The sequence below is a fragment of the Pezoporus wallicus genome, unplaced genomic scaffold, assembly GCF_028554395.1.
Source record: "Pezoporus wallicus isolate ANWC-B61680 ecotype Strahan unplaced genomic scaffold, APGP_CSIRO_Pwel_v1 contig_1438, whole genome shotgun sequence".
Taxonomy (NCBI): Eukaryota; Metazoa; Chordata; class Aves; order Psittaciformes; family Psittacidae; genus Pezoporus; species Pezoporus wallicus.
This window is the reverse complement of record NW_026638681.1, coordinates 243,376-257,018: the sequence shown is the minus strand read 5'-3', so window position 1 is coordinate 257,018 and position 13,643 is coordinate 243,376. Positions and strand designations below refer to the sequence as shown.

General features: G+C 40.6%; 1 protein-coding gene across 1 annotated transcript; it reads left to right on the top strand.

Moving 5' to 3' along the window:
* Positions 1–590: 590 nt before the first annotated feature.
* Positions 591–7,949, top strand: ATP6AP2 (ATPase H+ transporting accessory protein 2). The gene is made up of 8 exons (XM_057411826.1): positions 591–761; positions 3,020–3,148; positions 3,277–3,372; positions 3,555–3,692; positions 3,930–3,983; positions 5,354–5,503; positions 6,571–6,687; positions 7,548–7,949. The coding sequence occupies exons 1-8, from the start codon at positions 606–608 to the stop codon at positions 7,740–7,742; spliced, it is 1,035 nt and encodes a 344-aa protein (XP_057267809.1). The 5' UTR covers positions 591–605; the 3' UTR covers positions 7,743–7,949.
* The last annotated feature ends 5,694 nt before the right edge of the window (positions 7,950–13,643 follow it).

Here is a 13,643-nt window from a genome sequence, read left to right as displayed (position 1 = left end):
AGCAAGAGAAGTGTTGCAGACTGTGGCTTCACACAATTAGCTTAGGTCTAGTACTGCATCCAAGGAAGAAGAATGTCTCACAACGTCATGTGGTTGAGAAGGCAGAGCAGAGACACTGGAGCTGTGCTGCAGATGCCAGATTGTTCCTGGCAGTGCTCTGTTCAAGCCAGCACTGACAAAATGCTTGATCCTCCTGGCTCTGGGTTCAGTGGCTCAGACTTTTTGCACGAAAAGAGGTGGTAAACCAAGCAGTCCTGGAAGCAAACAGAGCTGTATTGATGCTGCTTGTGAGCTAACAGGATGTTGGAGTCTACCTGGCTCTGCTAAGGGTTAGTTCTACCAGATGTGAACTGTAACACTGCTTGCAAGCTTCTAGTAAGTATGCAGAAGTGTACTGTGCTTTTGCTTGAGTAATTGTCCTGCTTTTGTTAATGTGGATTTGTATGTCCTTAGCCATTGCTGTATAGAAATCTTATTTTGTATGCTAGAGCATTAAAATGATTGGTTCGCATTACTTGCATTACGTAAACTGGTAGGTGTGAGAGGGAAGAAGAAAGAATGAAATCTGGTTTTTTTCTGTGTTGTATAAGATTTCAAGAACTCTGATGGCTTTTTATGTTTGTTTTTCAGGTGTAAGTGGAGATGAATTTAGTGTCTTACGATCACCTCAGTCGGTTGTTTTTCGAGATGGAAGTTGGCCCATTCCTGGCGAACGGATCCCAGATGTAGCTGCGTTGTCCATGGGCTTTTCTGTTGAAGAGGTATGTTTCAGTTCTTGATTTTTGAAATGCCTCTAAAACAACAGACCTGCTCACTTAAAATGCAGATCTTCTGTCATGTGCTGGAATATATAAAATATCATTGTGTTTCTCTTGAGGAATGTGTGACTTGTCAGAGTGTGGTTTCCAAGTCATATGAGCAGCAAAAGGCTGTGCTAGCCAGCTAATTTGAATCATCAGCTATAGAAGGAAGCATGCCTGTGAGTCTTTGCTGTGCTGTTTTTAATTTCCTCTGAGAGCCACCCCTATGCTGTATCCCCCCCACCCATGATCGCGTACTGGGAATCTGTTGAAACTAGTCACTTCTTGCCTACAAGCTATCCATAGGGCTGTGCGCCTGGGTACACTGAAGATGATAAGAAATGGCTTGGCTGGGCAGGCATTTTGTCAGTTCAGCAAGCTTGTGTGCTGAGCATAGATAATAAGAACCAAGTAGACTGGATATTTAGGAAGGAACCCAGAGACTTGAAAACTCACCTTGGGGGTAGTATTTTCCCAGATCAGGTTTTTTAATATAGTTGTAGTGATATTTAAAGTGGGGCACATGAGTAGGAGCCCTTGGATTGATTCTTTCTTGCCTACTGAATTTCTTGCTGGGCTTCAGCAGAGATGATCAGCTGTTGAAGCAGAATCTTAAAGTGTGATACCCAGGTGTCTCTAGATCCTCAAAGCTACAAGCTGGGGTGTGCTCACACTGCTGCGGGGTGGTGGAGGCTGGTTCCCATTTTTTCTATACTACAGCTGGCTAAAGGTCCTTTAAGTCTGGTTTGAATGCAGGTCTGTGTCTTGGAATTTGTCTGAAAATATCTTGTTGTCAGTTAATTATGCTTTTTTGTCATTAAGCTAGTAACACACTCTCATGAGTAGTATTCCCAAGAAGTCTATTTTGATTATTTTATAAATTAAAAAAACAATACATCAGATGGTATTGTATGCATTACATGTAAAGACACCCAGGAAAACATTGAGGTTTGGTCCATTTTGAACACCTGACTTTTGGCATACTGGTCATCCAGAGGTATGATATGTTTATGGAAAAAAGCGTTTCAGTACTCACTCTGTGCTTTTGCTGTGATGGGTCCATAGCCCATAGCATCCTTTAGAAGTAGTTCTCTACTAGTATTATTTCAAATCCTAGAAGCAGGCAGGAAAGGAAGTGTTTTAATTTCTCTGTTCAGTGAAGCTCTGAAACTGAAAGTTACCAGCATTGTCACTAAGGCATTGATCACTGTCTAGGCAGCGTACCTTGGTATGGAGGATACCAGAGGGCCCAAACACTCAGCTTTACATCAAGACTGTAGTCTGGGAACATAAATTGGCAGTGCAGTAGGTGCACTATATATAATTGAGAATTCTTGCTGCATTACACTGGGGATTCTGAACAACAGTCCTAAAATGGTTTTCTTGCTAAAGCCAGATAAAATGGAACCTCTTTTTTGTCCCTGATGGTTCTTTGAAAGATTTTTCTTTTGTTTCTTTGAGGTGGTACAGATCGTGATGTGTCAATGCCATGTAGTTCTGAAATCCAAATAAATCCAAATAAAACAGTTTCATAAAACTTAAAGAAGCAGGTATGTCTTTACACAGATGAAGAAATCCGAAATCAGTCTAAATGGATAAATTTGTATTTTGTGCCTGAATAAACCAGCCAGCTAGCCTTCACTGTGCTCTTACCAATACATAACTGCAGGAAGCTACTAAGGAATCTTTTTTTCTATGTTTTCCATGCAAATTTGTATGGTTTAGATTAGTATGTTGCTGTTATGATTAATGCTCCCTTCCCTTTGTGTGTGTGTGTGTGTGTGTCTCTCATTTCTTTCTAGTACTGAAAATATGAAGATGTTAGTGTTTTAATGTGCCTAAATTGTTTTCTATGGTGTTTTGGAAAAGGTGGGGGATGTGTGGTTGTTTTTTTAATTGAGCTTTCATTTATTAAATACAGACTATGATATATTGAATTTAATTATGGGAAGTAACTCCTAATCTATCCAGTATGTGTAATGCTTTCTCAGTGTAAACTTTGTTATTAAGTTATTGGCACCTTTTAAACCAGCAGTTTCTCCACTTGAGACAGCATTTTTTTAGGGGAGTTCTAGTATTAACTTGCTCCCCCATGAAATTTCCAACAGACTGTCCTGAACAGAGATATTAACAAGATAGTTATTTTGCTGTAATTGTTGGGGAGGGGTCCTTTCTTTCTCCCTTAGAAATACAAGCGTTTTTTTACTATATTCTAATAGGACCTTTCCTGGCCTGGCCTTGCAGTGGGTGATCTGTTTCACAGACCACGAGCTACTGTGCTGGTAACTGTGAAGGGAGTGGACAAGCTGGCTCTGCCTGTGAAAGGGGTTTCTTACCCAATTGAGAATGTGAGTATCCGCATTTGCTCAAAAAGAGGTTTTCTTATTTTTCCAGACCTCTGTACTTAAGCAAATTATCTCCTTTTGTATCATTAGGCCCTGTTTTATCAGAAATCTAACTAGATACTGTCTTCCAGGCCGTTCCTTTCAGTCTTGACAGTGTTGCAAATGCCATTCATACTTTGTTCTCTGAGGAAACTCCTGTGGTCTTGCAGCTGGCCCCCAGTGAGGAAGTGAGTATTGCTTCACTTCTGATTCCAGATGTTGTAAATAATAAACTGCTTTCCACTTGTGTGGCTGGAGCAAAACCAATTGATTTTATGAACTATTTTGCATTGGAGAGGGATTGCAAGTGTGGTTGGTTATTAATGAGTGACTGGAAAAACTGAAAACTACTTTGGTGCTGTTCCTGCAGAGGGTGTACATGGTGGGTAAGGCAAACTCCGTATTTGAAGATCTCTCTGTCACGCTACGCCAACTGCGAAACCGCTTATTCCAGGACAACTCCATTCTCGGCTCCCTTCCTCTCAACTCCCTCAGCAGAAACAATGAGGTAAAAATTTTTTTAATCAGTTGGAACTAAGAACTCTAAGGAACTAAGCTTTGAGGTTTTGGGGTTTTGTTTTTGTAAGTAAGTTTATTGAAAGAGTAATTTCCTTCTAGCGTATTTTGATGCTACAACTGACTTAACCTGTTGTAAAATACAGAGCCTTTCAACAAAATGAGACTTCCCAAACTTTGGTCTCACCAAAGGAAATACCTGTCTCTTTCTTTCTGCCTCTTTCCCCAGGTTGACTTGCTTTTTCTGTCAGAAGTACAAGTCCTACATGATATTGCAAGCCTGGTAAGGTTTTTTGAAACACTTTCCCTGTCTTTTGTCAAAAACTTCAGAGATCTCCTTTAAAGGTATAGAAGCTGTAGCCAGGATACTTGGCAACCAGTGATACATATATTCCAGTTTGTCATCAGTTGGCTGCATCAGTTTAAATAATGCATTCTGAAGCTGTTTTCATCAGCCCTTTCACTTGTGGAAGAAAATGAGACCCTTAATCATTTGTAATTTCTTTTGTATTGTGTTCAGTGAGAACAGTGGGAATTCTGAGCTGGTATTTCTCCATACCTGAAGACATAGGAAGTAATTAATGAAGAATGTGCTAGGGCTTTCCTTCTTTTCTTAGTTGATAAGTATAGTGGTAGTTAAGAACATGTTCTTTGCCCTAGCCACAATTTTACTTCAGAAGATCACCATAACATTTTATCTGAAAAGACTGGGGTAACTTTTTCAGCATGAATAGTGATGGTGATAGAAGTGTTCCCATGGGCAGGCAAACTTTGTAATTCTTACAGTCTTTTTACTAAGAAGCTACTGTCTTGTTGCTGTGGTTTAGGGTTTGTTTTGAGGTTGGTTGTGGGGGTTGGTTTTTGCTTTTCTTTATGCTGCAGTCCTCAGCTAGTTAAAATGAAAGAAGCATTAAGAGCTTGAAGTTCCCTTTAGCTGAAGGTCTGATGGAGAGAAATAGAGCTCTTGAGAAGATGAGGTAGGACAATGTGGTGTCTTGCAAATTAGAAATCATGTAGTTAAAGTAGATGGGAAGATATGAGCAGATTAAATGCCTTGCTTTCAGAGACTGTTCTCTTGTGCAGGCAAATGTCAGTGCTGCAGCTTCACACCTGTAGAAGTGCAAGAACATCACTCCTGTCCTTTGAGATAATTTGGACTATATTGGTTGCGGTTTACGACAATGGGATAATACTGAAGTAAAATACTTCTGTACATGGGTTACAGCAAGGTAGAAGTTGCAACCTAGTCAGTTTTGCAAGGGCCAGCTTCAGCAGAGGGATTAGTAGTATCTAAGTAATAGAGTTATGTATTTGTATTTTTTTCTCCAAATTTTATTTTTACAACAATTATGGAACAAGGATTCTGATGTAAATAAGTATAATGTTTCCTTTTAGTAGAGCTCGCTATTACATGTATATAACAGCATGCTAGGAATAGATGCTGCATGACGATCATCTTCTTGCTTCTGTAGAATAGAAAAATTGTGGACTTCTAGTTAAGTTGGCAAAAAATTCCACTTCCTTATCAATATGGAATGTGACTGGAAAGTGAGGCTGGATTAGTCCCAGTAGTAAACTGATTTTTGTGAAATACATTTTTAAAGTAACCTTTGTATGATTTGATTTCTTTCTGCCCTCAATGGTGTGCCAAAGCTGTCTCGTCACAAGCACTTAGCCAAAGATCACTCTCCAGACCTGTATTCTCTGGAACTGTCTGGTTTGGAAGAGGTTGGAAAACGATACGGGGAAGACTCTCAGCAGTTTAAGGATGCTTCTCAAATTCTGGTAGACTCTTTGCAAAAGGTATGCTTTCTAGCTAATGAGCAAAACTCACAGGAATACTAAGGAGATATTTTTTTGTGTAAACTACAAGGGAGTTAGTTTATTGACTGTTTCTGCTTTGAAATGTTACTTCATTAGTGATGGCTTGCCTGATGCTTGTTTTTGTTCGGTTTTCAAAAATGCTGTTGTTCAGTTACAAAACTGAATGTTGCAACTTGTCGCTCTGGAAAGCGTTGACATGATTTTACAATGTGTTAGATGTTTTGTGTAAATGAGTAGGGTTATATTGAAACATGAGTTGGTATGTTTGTTTTTCCTAAATAAATATCATGCATTTAAAACCAGCAGTAGGTCTTGCAAAAACCTGCTCTCAGAAACGTGGAAATCTCTTTATCTCAGGGTACAGTGGTTAGTTTCCCCTTGCCCACAAAGCTGTACAAATCTGTATTTCCAAGCCTCTAAAATAACTGCTCTCATCTGTCAATGTGCTCAAAGTAATTTTTTGTCAGGTAATTGTTAGATAAAATCTTTATTATGACCAGTCAGTCTTGGGATTTTCAAAAGCATGATGGAAAAGCATGAAAGTGTGAATAATGCCAAATAAGTTTGGCCAATAAGTCAAATAACTCTTTTCTCTAAACATTACTCTTTGTCCTCTTTGCAGTTAAGCAGATGTATTTAAATACTAGATGTATTAGTCTTCAGACCAGATTAAATTATTCAGGTTTATAGTTTCCCAGTGGAAGGTTGAGAACTGAAATATTTTGTTGAAACTGATGATAGACATACAATGGGGAAGCTATGTGCTGTTGGGCCTTTTGTGAAAGGGATGAAAGAATGAGTTCAGCCCAGAAAGCAGTCATAAGCTCCAGTTTCCTGGACAGTGTTTGAGGCAGTTTAAAGAGATGCTGTAAACCAGGTGAGTCAGCACTTCCTGAGTGCAATTCTGAAATAGTGTAAATTTTTATAACTTTCCAGCATTATTCCTGAAGCTGATGTACTAAACCATAAGACATCTTGCTAACAAAACTCTGCTTAATTCCTGACTACAGTGCAGGTTTCAAATTAAATCATTCTTGCTTTTCCAGTTTGCAGACGAGATGTTTAATCTGTATAGTGGGAATGCAGTAGTAGAAGTGGTAGCTGTAAAGGCGTTTAATTCTCCCAACATAAGGAAGACTCGCTCAATTCTCCAATCTTCACAGGTAGTAGATGCACGTTTTTCTGTATCTCATTTATTAGAAGTGATCCAAACTGCATCACTGCTTCACTTGAGCATAACTTTTTTTTGTAAGGACTAGACTACTAACCGATTTAGGCATGGGTGTGAAGAGGTCAGCTTCCCTGTTTTGATCTTCACTTAATCAGATACTAATTTTGGTTGAAGAAGGGCCTCTGGAGATCATCTAGTCCAACCAACTGTTCAAAGCAGGATTAATTTAGGAGTTAGATTGGGCTGCTCAGGTCCTTGTCCAGCCAAGTTTTTGAAAAGTCCATGGCTAGCAATCCCAGAGCCTCTCTGGACAGCTTGTTCCAAAGCTTTACCCATTGTCACTGTCAAAATATTTTCCGTTATGTCTTGTTAGAATTTACATGTCTGCTCCTTTCTCCCCAGTGCAGTAGTGCATGTAAGACCTGTCTCCCAGGTAGGGAGAAAATTGTTTGCCTTGGCTTGCTGCCTACATTCCAGATGCAGTCCAGGGTGCAGTTGCCTGGCATCATCGCAGGGACACACTGCTGATTCCTGTGCACCTTGTCCACCAGGACCTCCAGGTCCCTCTCTGCAGAACTGCTGCCAGTGGTCAGTCCCCACCAGCCTGTGGGGTTATCCTGTCCCAGGTGCAGGACTTTGTCCTAACAAAATTTCATGAGGCTTCTGTCAGCCTGTTTTGGATTCCATTGATGTCAGTCACCGTAATCACTTTTGCATTTTTGTGCCTTAACATCAGGATTGCGTAGACAAAACCGCATTTCACATATTCGGATTGCTCAGGTTTTTGGTGTAATCAGAATGTGTTTTGTATGCAAGCTAACTTTAAAGTAATACATCCTCTCTTTATTTCAGAGCGAACCAGACAATCCATATAACCTTGCCTACCCATATAACTACAACTACTCTGTAATCTTCAACATTATTTTGTGGATGATGATAGGTCTTGCTTTAGCTGTGATAGTTATCTCCTACAACCTCTGGAACATGGATCCTGGCTACGACAGCATTATTTATAGGATGACAAATCAGAAGATAAGAATGGATTGAACTGCACTCTTATTTCAGTGCAAGGAAATGAAGAGTAAGGTCTCCTTTAAACTGTCTGGAAAACAAATATTCTGACATGGTTAATTGTGGAGTTTTTTAAAGGTGTATTTATTTCTAAGTACTTTTTTTTCCTCTTAAGCTTATTTTAAATGTTAGTAGTAGCACCAGATGGGGCTTAGAAATTGAAAACTGCTTGTTAAAAAACCCCAACAAACCAACAATAAACAATCCCCAAGGTAATTGTTATTAAAGTAACATCATTCCATTTTTTTATCATGTAACATGAGTTTTTGAAATACCATGTACTGCCTGTGACTGTGTGCAAACCAGATGAAATTATGATAGCAACATGTTGTTTGAAACTTTTACACTGGAAGATTAGAAATTATAGCGGAATTGTTGTGTTGTATATTATGAACCAGTTGTAAATGTTTGATGTAAATATTTATAATGGCGATATGTAACTTCAGAGAGGATAGTAATTATTCTTTAGTAATATACTAAATACAGAAATATTTCTACAAGACTACACTCCTAGTGGCACAAATGGCATTTTGATTTCATGTTGATGGCTCAGATGTGAGCTGTAGTCAGAAGGATCCTTTACCTAGAACTTGAATAATTTGGAAGTAAATAACACTAGTGTGGCTGGACTATACAGTGGAGAGTCTATAAATATTGAAGTAGCAACAGTCTGATAATGGTCTCATGTCATGTACAGTTGTAAGTTCCTATTATGACTCTTCATATTCCTTCCATTTGTGTTGATGTTATTATAAAAAAAAATTCTTTTTGGTAAGAGTGGACCAACACTTGAGTGAAATACACCTGGCTTATAGTCCTGCTTCAACCAGTCAATAAAACAAAGAACAGTTGTTCTTGAATCCATTTATTCTTTGTGGCTTCATAGGTGTAGCTACTTGTATTTACTGTTAGCTCAGCTGAATAGAGTTTGTGCTGGCAGCCTCCTACATGTGACACTGGGCCAAAGTCTGTAACAGTTTAGTTTTAATTGTCTTTCAGAAGCAAATGTTGAAAGAGCACCTTGTATGGACTAATTTTCCTAAACCAAATAATGAGTATAGTTAAACCAAGTTAATCTCTGTCCTGAATCTTTTTTAGACCTACTTTTTTAGAAACTCATTTGCTCTTGTGGTAAAAGGAATTCTTCTGGACTACAGCAGTGTGAATGGAAACTGCTTTTTTCATCTTGTACTTAACTTTCCCTACTGTTAGGAGATATTTGTTCCACTACCAGAAAAGATCTGCTCATTGAATTAATTTGCCCTGTTTACTGGGAATGTCAGGTTTGGAGGGATTGAAGTTATTTGTGTTGTGGTGATCCTGGATACTGCTTCATGTTGAATTGATTAACATGCTGCAGCTTTACCCAAGTCTAGGAAATCCAGTTTATTGTCTGTTACAATAATTTGAAATTAATTTGAATGGCATTTAATTTGAGTAAGTTCAATAGATAAGAAGAGTTGCTGTGCCAGTTTCTCTAATTATTGAACATCCTGTAACACACCTGCACTGCTTTGAGAATCAAATCCATCTGATGGACCGCTATGAAACCAATTAAAATACAGCTCTACCACAAGGCAGGGACACCTTCCACTTGACCAGGTTGCTCAAGGCCCCATCCAATTAAAACACCTGTACTTTAGGGCAGATAGGACTTCTGTAGTTCTTTCCACCCCTCTATCCAGAAAGTTTTAAATGCAAGACCTGCCACTGAGATGGTCATCCCTATTGGCTCCCTTCCAGCTGCTTTCTGCTGCTGTAGGTAGGCTCTAGTTTTACTTTTTAAAGCTAGTCTTAACTACTTTGAAGGGCACATTTGAATTCCTGCCTCTCATGTTAGTACCATATTTGTTCATTCTCATGGCTGTAAGACCTCCAGCCCCTACTGAAGGGGCTTTTGAGCACTCTAATGTGTGCTGTCTCTTAAATATGAGGTGCTTTGTACAGCACAAGCTGGTTTTTTTTAACCACTGTAAAGCCACTATGCTTTAGTTTGAGCTCGGTAAGCAAGACACATTACACTGTACAACAGTACTGGTCCTCAACTGCTAATCAAATGGGCAATTACAATACTGATCTGTGTGCCAGGAGTAGCATTTTTGTACTTAGAATTCAGTTAATTTGAATGAAAGTGCTAGCACCACCATTAGACCTGCTATTGATTTTTAAATGTAATCATCCCAAGAACAGAAATTGTGAAAAGATTTGTGATATGATAGAAATAGCAGGTTTTGTGGACAGTGCTGCCAGGAAAGCAGTGAAACTGTTATGTTTGCTTTGTGAAGGAAGGCAAGAGAGCAGAAACCCACAACGTTTTCCAGAGGGAAGTCACCACCTTTTGAGGCATTCCTGCAAGGCTGAGAAAGGGAGAGGGATGTGAGGAAAATTGAGCCTATACTAGGATCCTGTCTGCTTGAAGTGGGAAGTGTAGGACAGTCATTATGCCCATGGCAGGAGGGCTGGAATTAGATGATCTTAAGGTCCTTTCCAACCCTAACTATTCTATGATTCTAGTATCTAGAAGGAAGTAACTTTCAGCCAGGCTGGGAAAGGCTTGATACAGTGCTGCCAGTAGGATCTGCCATGCAACTGCTGCAGGGAGTGGTGATCTGGTCACCAGGGAGAGCTTTTCCTTGGGGAGCTTGGCCTTGGCAAAAAGGGTGAGAAGTATTTGGTTGGGTCTGCTTTAGACCGTAGTCCTGTATTGTCTGGTATTTGTACTGGGGAATAACTGGAGCCCAGGTAGCTGTTCTCATGAAGTGCTGATATTTGTGAAAAAGGAGAGAATTCTGCATCAGAATTGAAGCCTGGGCATTGATTTTGATATTTAGATTGAAAGGAGGAAATAAGAAATACAATAAAGGGCTTTTAAAAGAGTCAGTGTGCTGGTCTTTCTAGGTAATCCCCCCAAGTCCAAACTTGGCAGAAGGGAGGTGTAATCCAGGCTTAGTCTATGCCTCAGCTGTCCAGACTTCGCCATGCTGCAGGCATGGCAAATTTCAGAGTTCTTCTGGCCAGTGCACTGTTGTTGCAACAGGCAAGATAAGCCTAAAGCAGATCTGAAATGTGTGTTATGTTCAAGTCTAAGGAAGTGGAAATGAAGAAACCGTGTTGAAATGCAAATGTTGAGCAACCTTGCAAGTGAGTGCTGGGATTTGAGCTAAGATTTACAAATATTCTCTAGAAAAAAAACCAAATTTTGTGCTCAAGGAAGGGTTGAGGACTGTCCTGTATTATTCATTTCCTTTTCTGCAGGCACTAAACCATATTCTCATGAATTTTCACCTTTGTAGAAGAGGGTGAGGGGATCCACAGAAGTACAGCAGGACAGAAATGGAGTCAGGTCAAAGGCGGCAGAAGAGGAGCCATAGGATCTCAGATCTCTCAGAACAAAAGAAACTGGAATAAGCAGGAAACCCAGAAGTTTATTTCCTCTCCTTTTCTGCCATTAGCACCAGGTGTTGCTAGAGAGGAGCTGCGCTTGCAAGGCACCTAACGATAAAGGGCTTCTACAGCTCACGGTATGAAGGGTGGAACTGAGTGAAAGCTAGCCACCATACACAGAAGTGGTTTCCCTGCAGGAGCAGGGCTGGTATGTGGTGTGTCACTGGATCAGAGAGTGAGGACTCCAACAACTCCCTTTGTGCAGCGCTACAGATGCAGACACTGCTGCCGCCAAACCCTCTCCAGGCACAGCTTGTAAGCACATGTGAAAGCAGGTCTCTGACCTCAGACCCAGGCCATTCTTTGGTCATGCTGTAAATGACTGCAATCTCCTGGTCCAGTGACAGTTCAGGTCCCTCTGTGTTTGGGGGGAAGCGTCTCAGGAGATGTGGAGCGCTAGCAGATAATGCAACATTTCCCATACTGCTCAGAGACATGTGCCCTGGCAAAATGCAACTGTAGTGAAACTGCTGCCCTGTTCTTTCTACTCAGACTTGTGTAAAGCGTGACCTGCCTGACCAGTGAGGAGGTTCAGGGTACAGAAAGCCCAAGTGACCATATTCCTTTCAAATAAATGGAGCAGAAACTGATGGATGGCATGAAGCCATGCATCCAAATACTCTGCTCCAGTGCTCTGGCCTACCTAAGCTGCTGGAAATCAGCCACTACAGATGGTGTCTGCCTAGGAAGAGGCAGGAGATCAGGAGATGGATCTGCCGAAAGGCTGTCTAAACCCAGGAATGGATAGGTGGTGCTCTGAAACTGTAGAGATTCTGACAGATGTCTGTGACAAGAGATGGGGGAATGGCTTTAACTGAAAAAAAGTAGATTTAAATTAGGTATTAGGGGAAAAAAAGCCTTCACTATGAGGGTGGTGAGGCACTGGCACAGGTTGCCTAGGGAATTTGTGGCTGCCTCATCCCTGGAAATGTTCAAGACCAGGTTGGATGGGGCCTTGAGAAACCTGCTCTAGTGGAAGGTGTTCCTGCCTGTGGCAGTGGGATTGAAACTAGGTGAGCTTTAAGGTCCCTTCCAATGCAAACCATTCTGTGATTCTGTGATAAAATTATCAGCAGTTCTTTTCTAGAATAGGTCAACAAGGCATGCAGACCCCATCAGTACGCGGGAGTAATTGAGGACAGGTTTTAGAATATTAATCCCATCCTTAAACAGGGACTTACCCACCAGCATGCTTTCAAGAGTTTAAAGAGATTCTTCTGTTGCTGAAGAGCTGGTTCACACTAAAGGACTCTGGCAATCAATCCTAAATCAAAGTGACATTGATGTCATTCAGCATCACCAGAAATACATAGCTAAATTCTTGGCATGAATACACAGCATAAAATATTTAGAATGCTTCATAAGGGAAACAAAATTCATGGCTGCCCCAAATGTTTTTATAAAGGCAGTCAAATTACACTTTAATTATGCTCGAGTGCATGAATTTATGATGACAAATTTACATGTCCTTAATCTAGCAAGCATATGCTTTTCATGAGGCAATGGGGATAGAAGCAGTATGGCTCAGAGGAATTCATAGTAATTTAACTGGTAGCTGTAAGGTCAATGACTTCAAAGACTTCAGTGCTGCCTACCTACTTGATCAAGCCCCTTATCTGAAGTACTTCCTTAAAATGCCATGGTCAAAGTACCCAAGGAATTGATAAAAACTAAGTCTGTTACAATACCTGTGTAATCAATTACGGCATTTGGAACACAGCAGAGCTACATGGGAGCTATAACTGCATCCTACAGTAGCTCATCAATCAAAATCTTGACTAATGTACAGCATCAGCTTTGAAAGGGAAAACAGCTCTCAGCTCCTATAGCTGTCACTCTTAGTCTCTGCTGCAGCAAAACAACAGAGGAAAAAATACATAAGCCCAGCTGTACCGATTGTTTTCAATTGACTCAAAAAGATGCCCAGTAAAACATCTGCAGGAAAATGGTGCCCACACAACTAACATCGCGAAGGTGATGCTGACTACCAGAAACTGGCTTTAATGTGTGCTACCTTTGCAGAAAAACAAAATAAGCATCTCAAAACTAAGCACAAGCGAATCAGGAATATAATCATGCTGGGGCACAAATAGCATCACCAAAGCATAATGGCCTCGGTGGCAAATGCATCACAGGTTTGATTTTGCAGCACACTTTAATTTTGCCTGTGTCCCTTAACTACTGTTTTTTATCCAGGGGAATGGAGGAGTCTGTATTTAAAGGAATACAGGGGGAGTCACAGGGCCAGGCACAGAACTGAAAGAAACTGTATCTCCCGCAGGCAGCTGCTGATGTGTGCCAAGCCTGTGGCTGCCAGTCCCTTTAGTACAGACTCTTCCATTCCCTGGATAAAAAGCAGTAGTTAAGGGACAAAAGGGACAAAGTAACCTTTCCTGACTTAGGAAGCTGGGGGTGAGCACAGCCCTCTCCCTT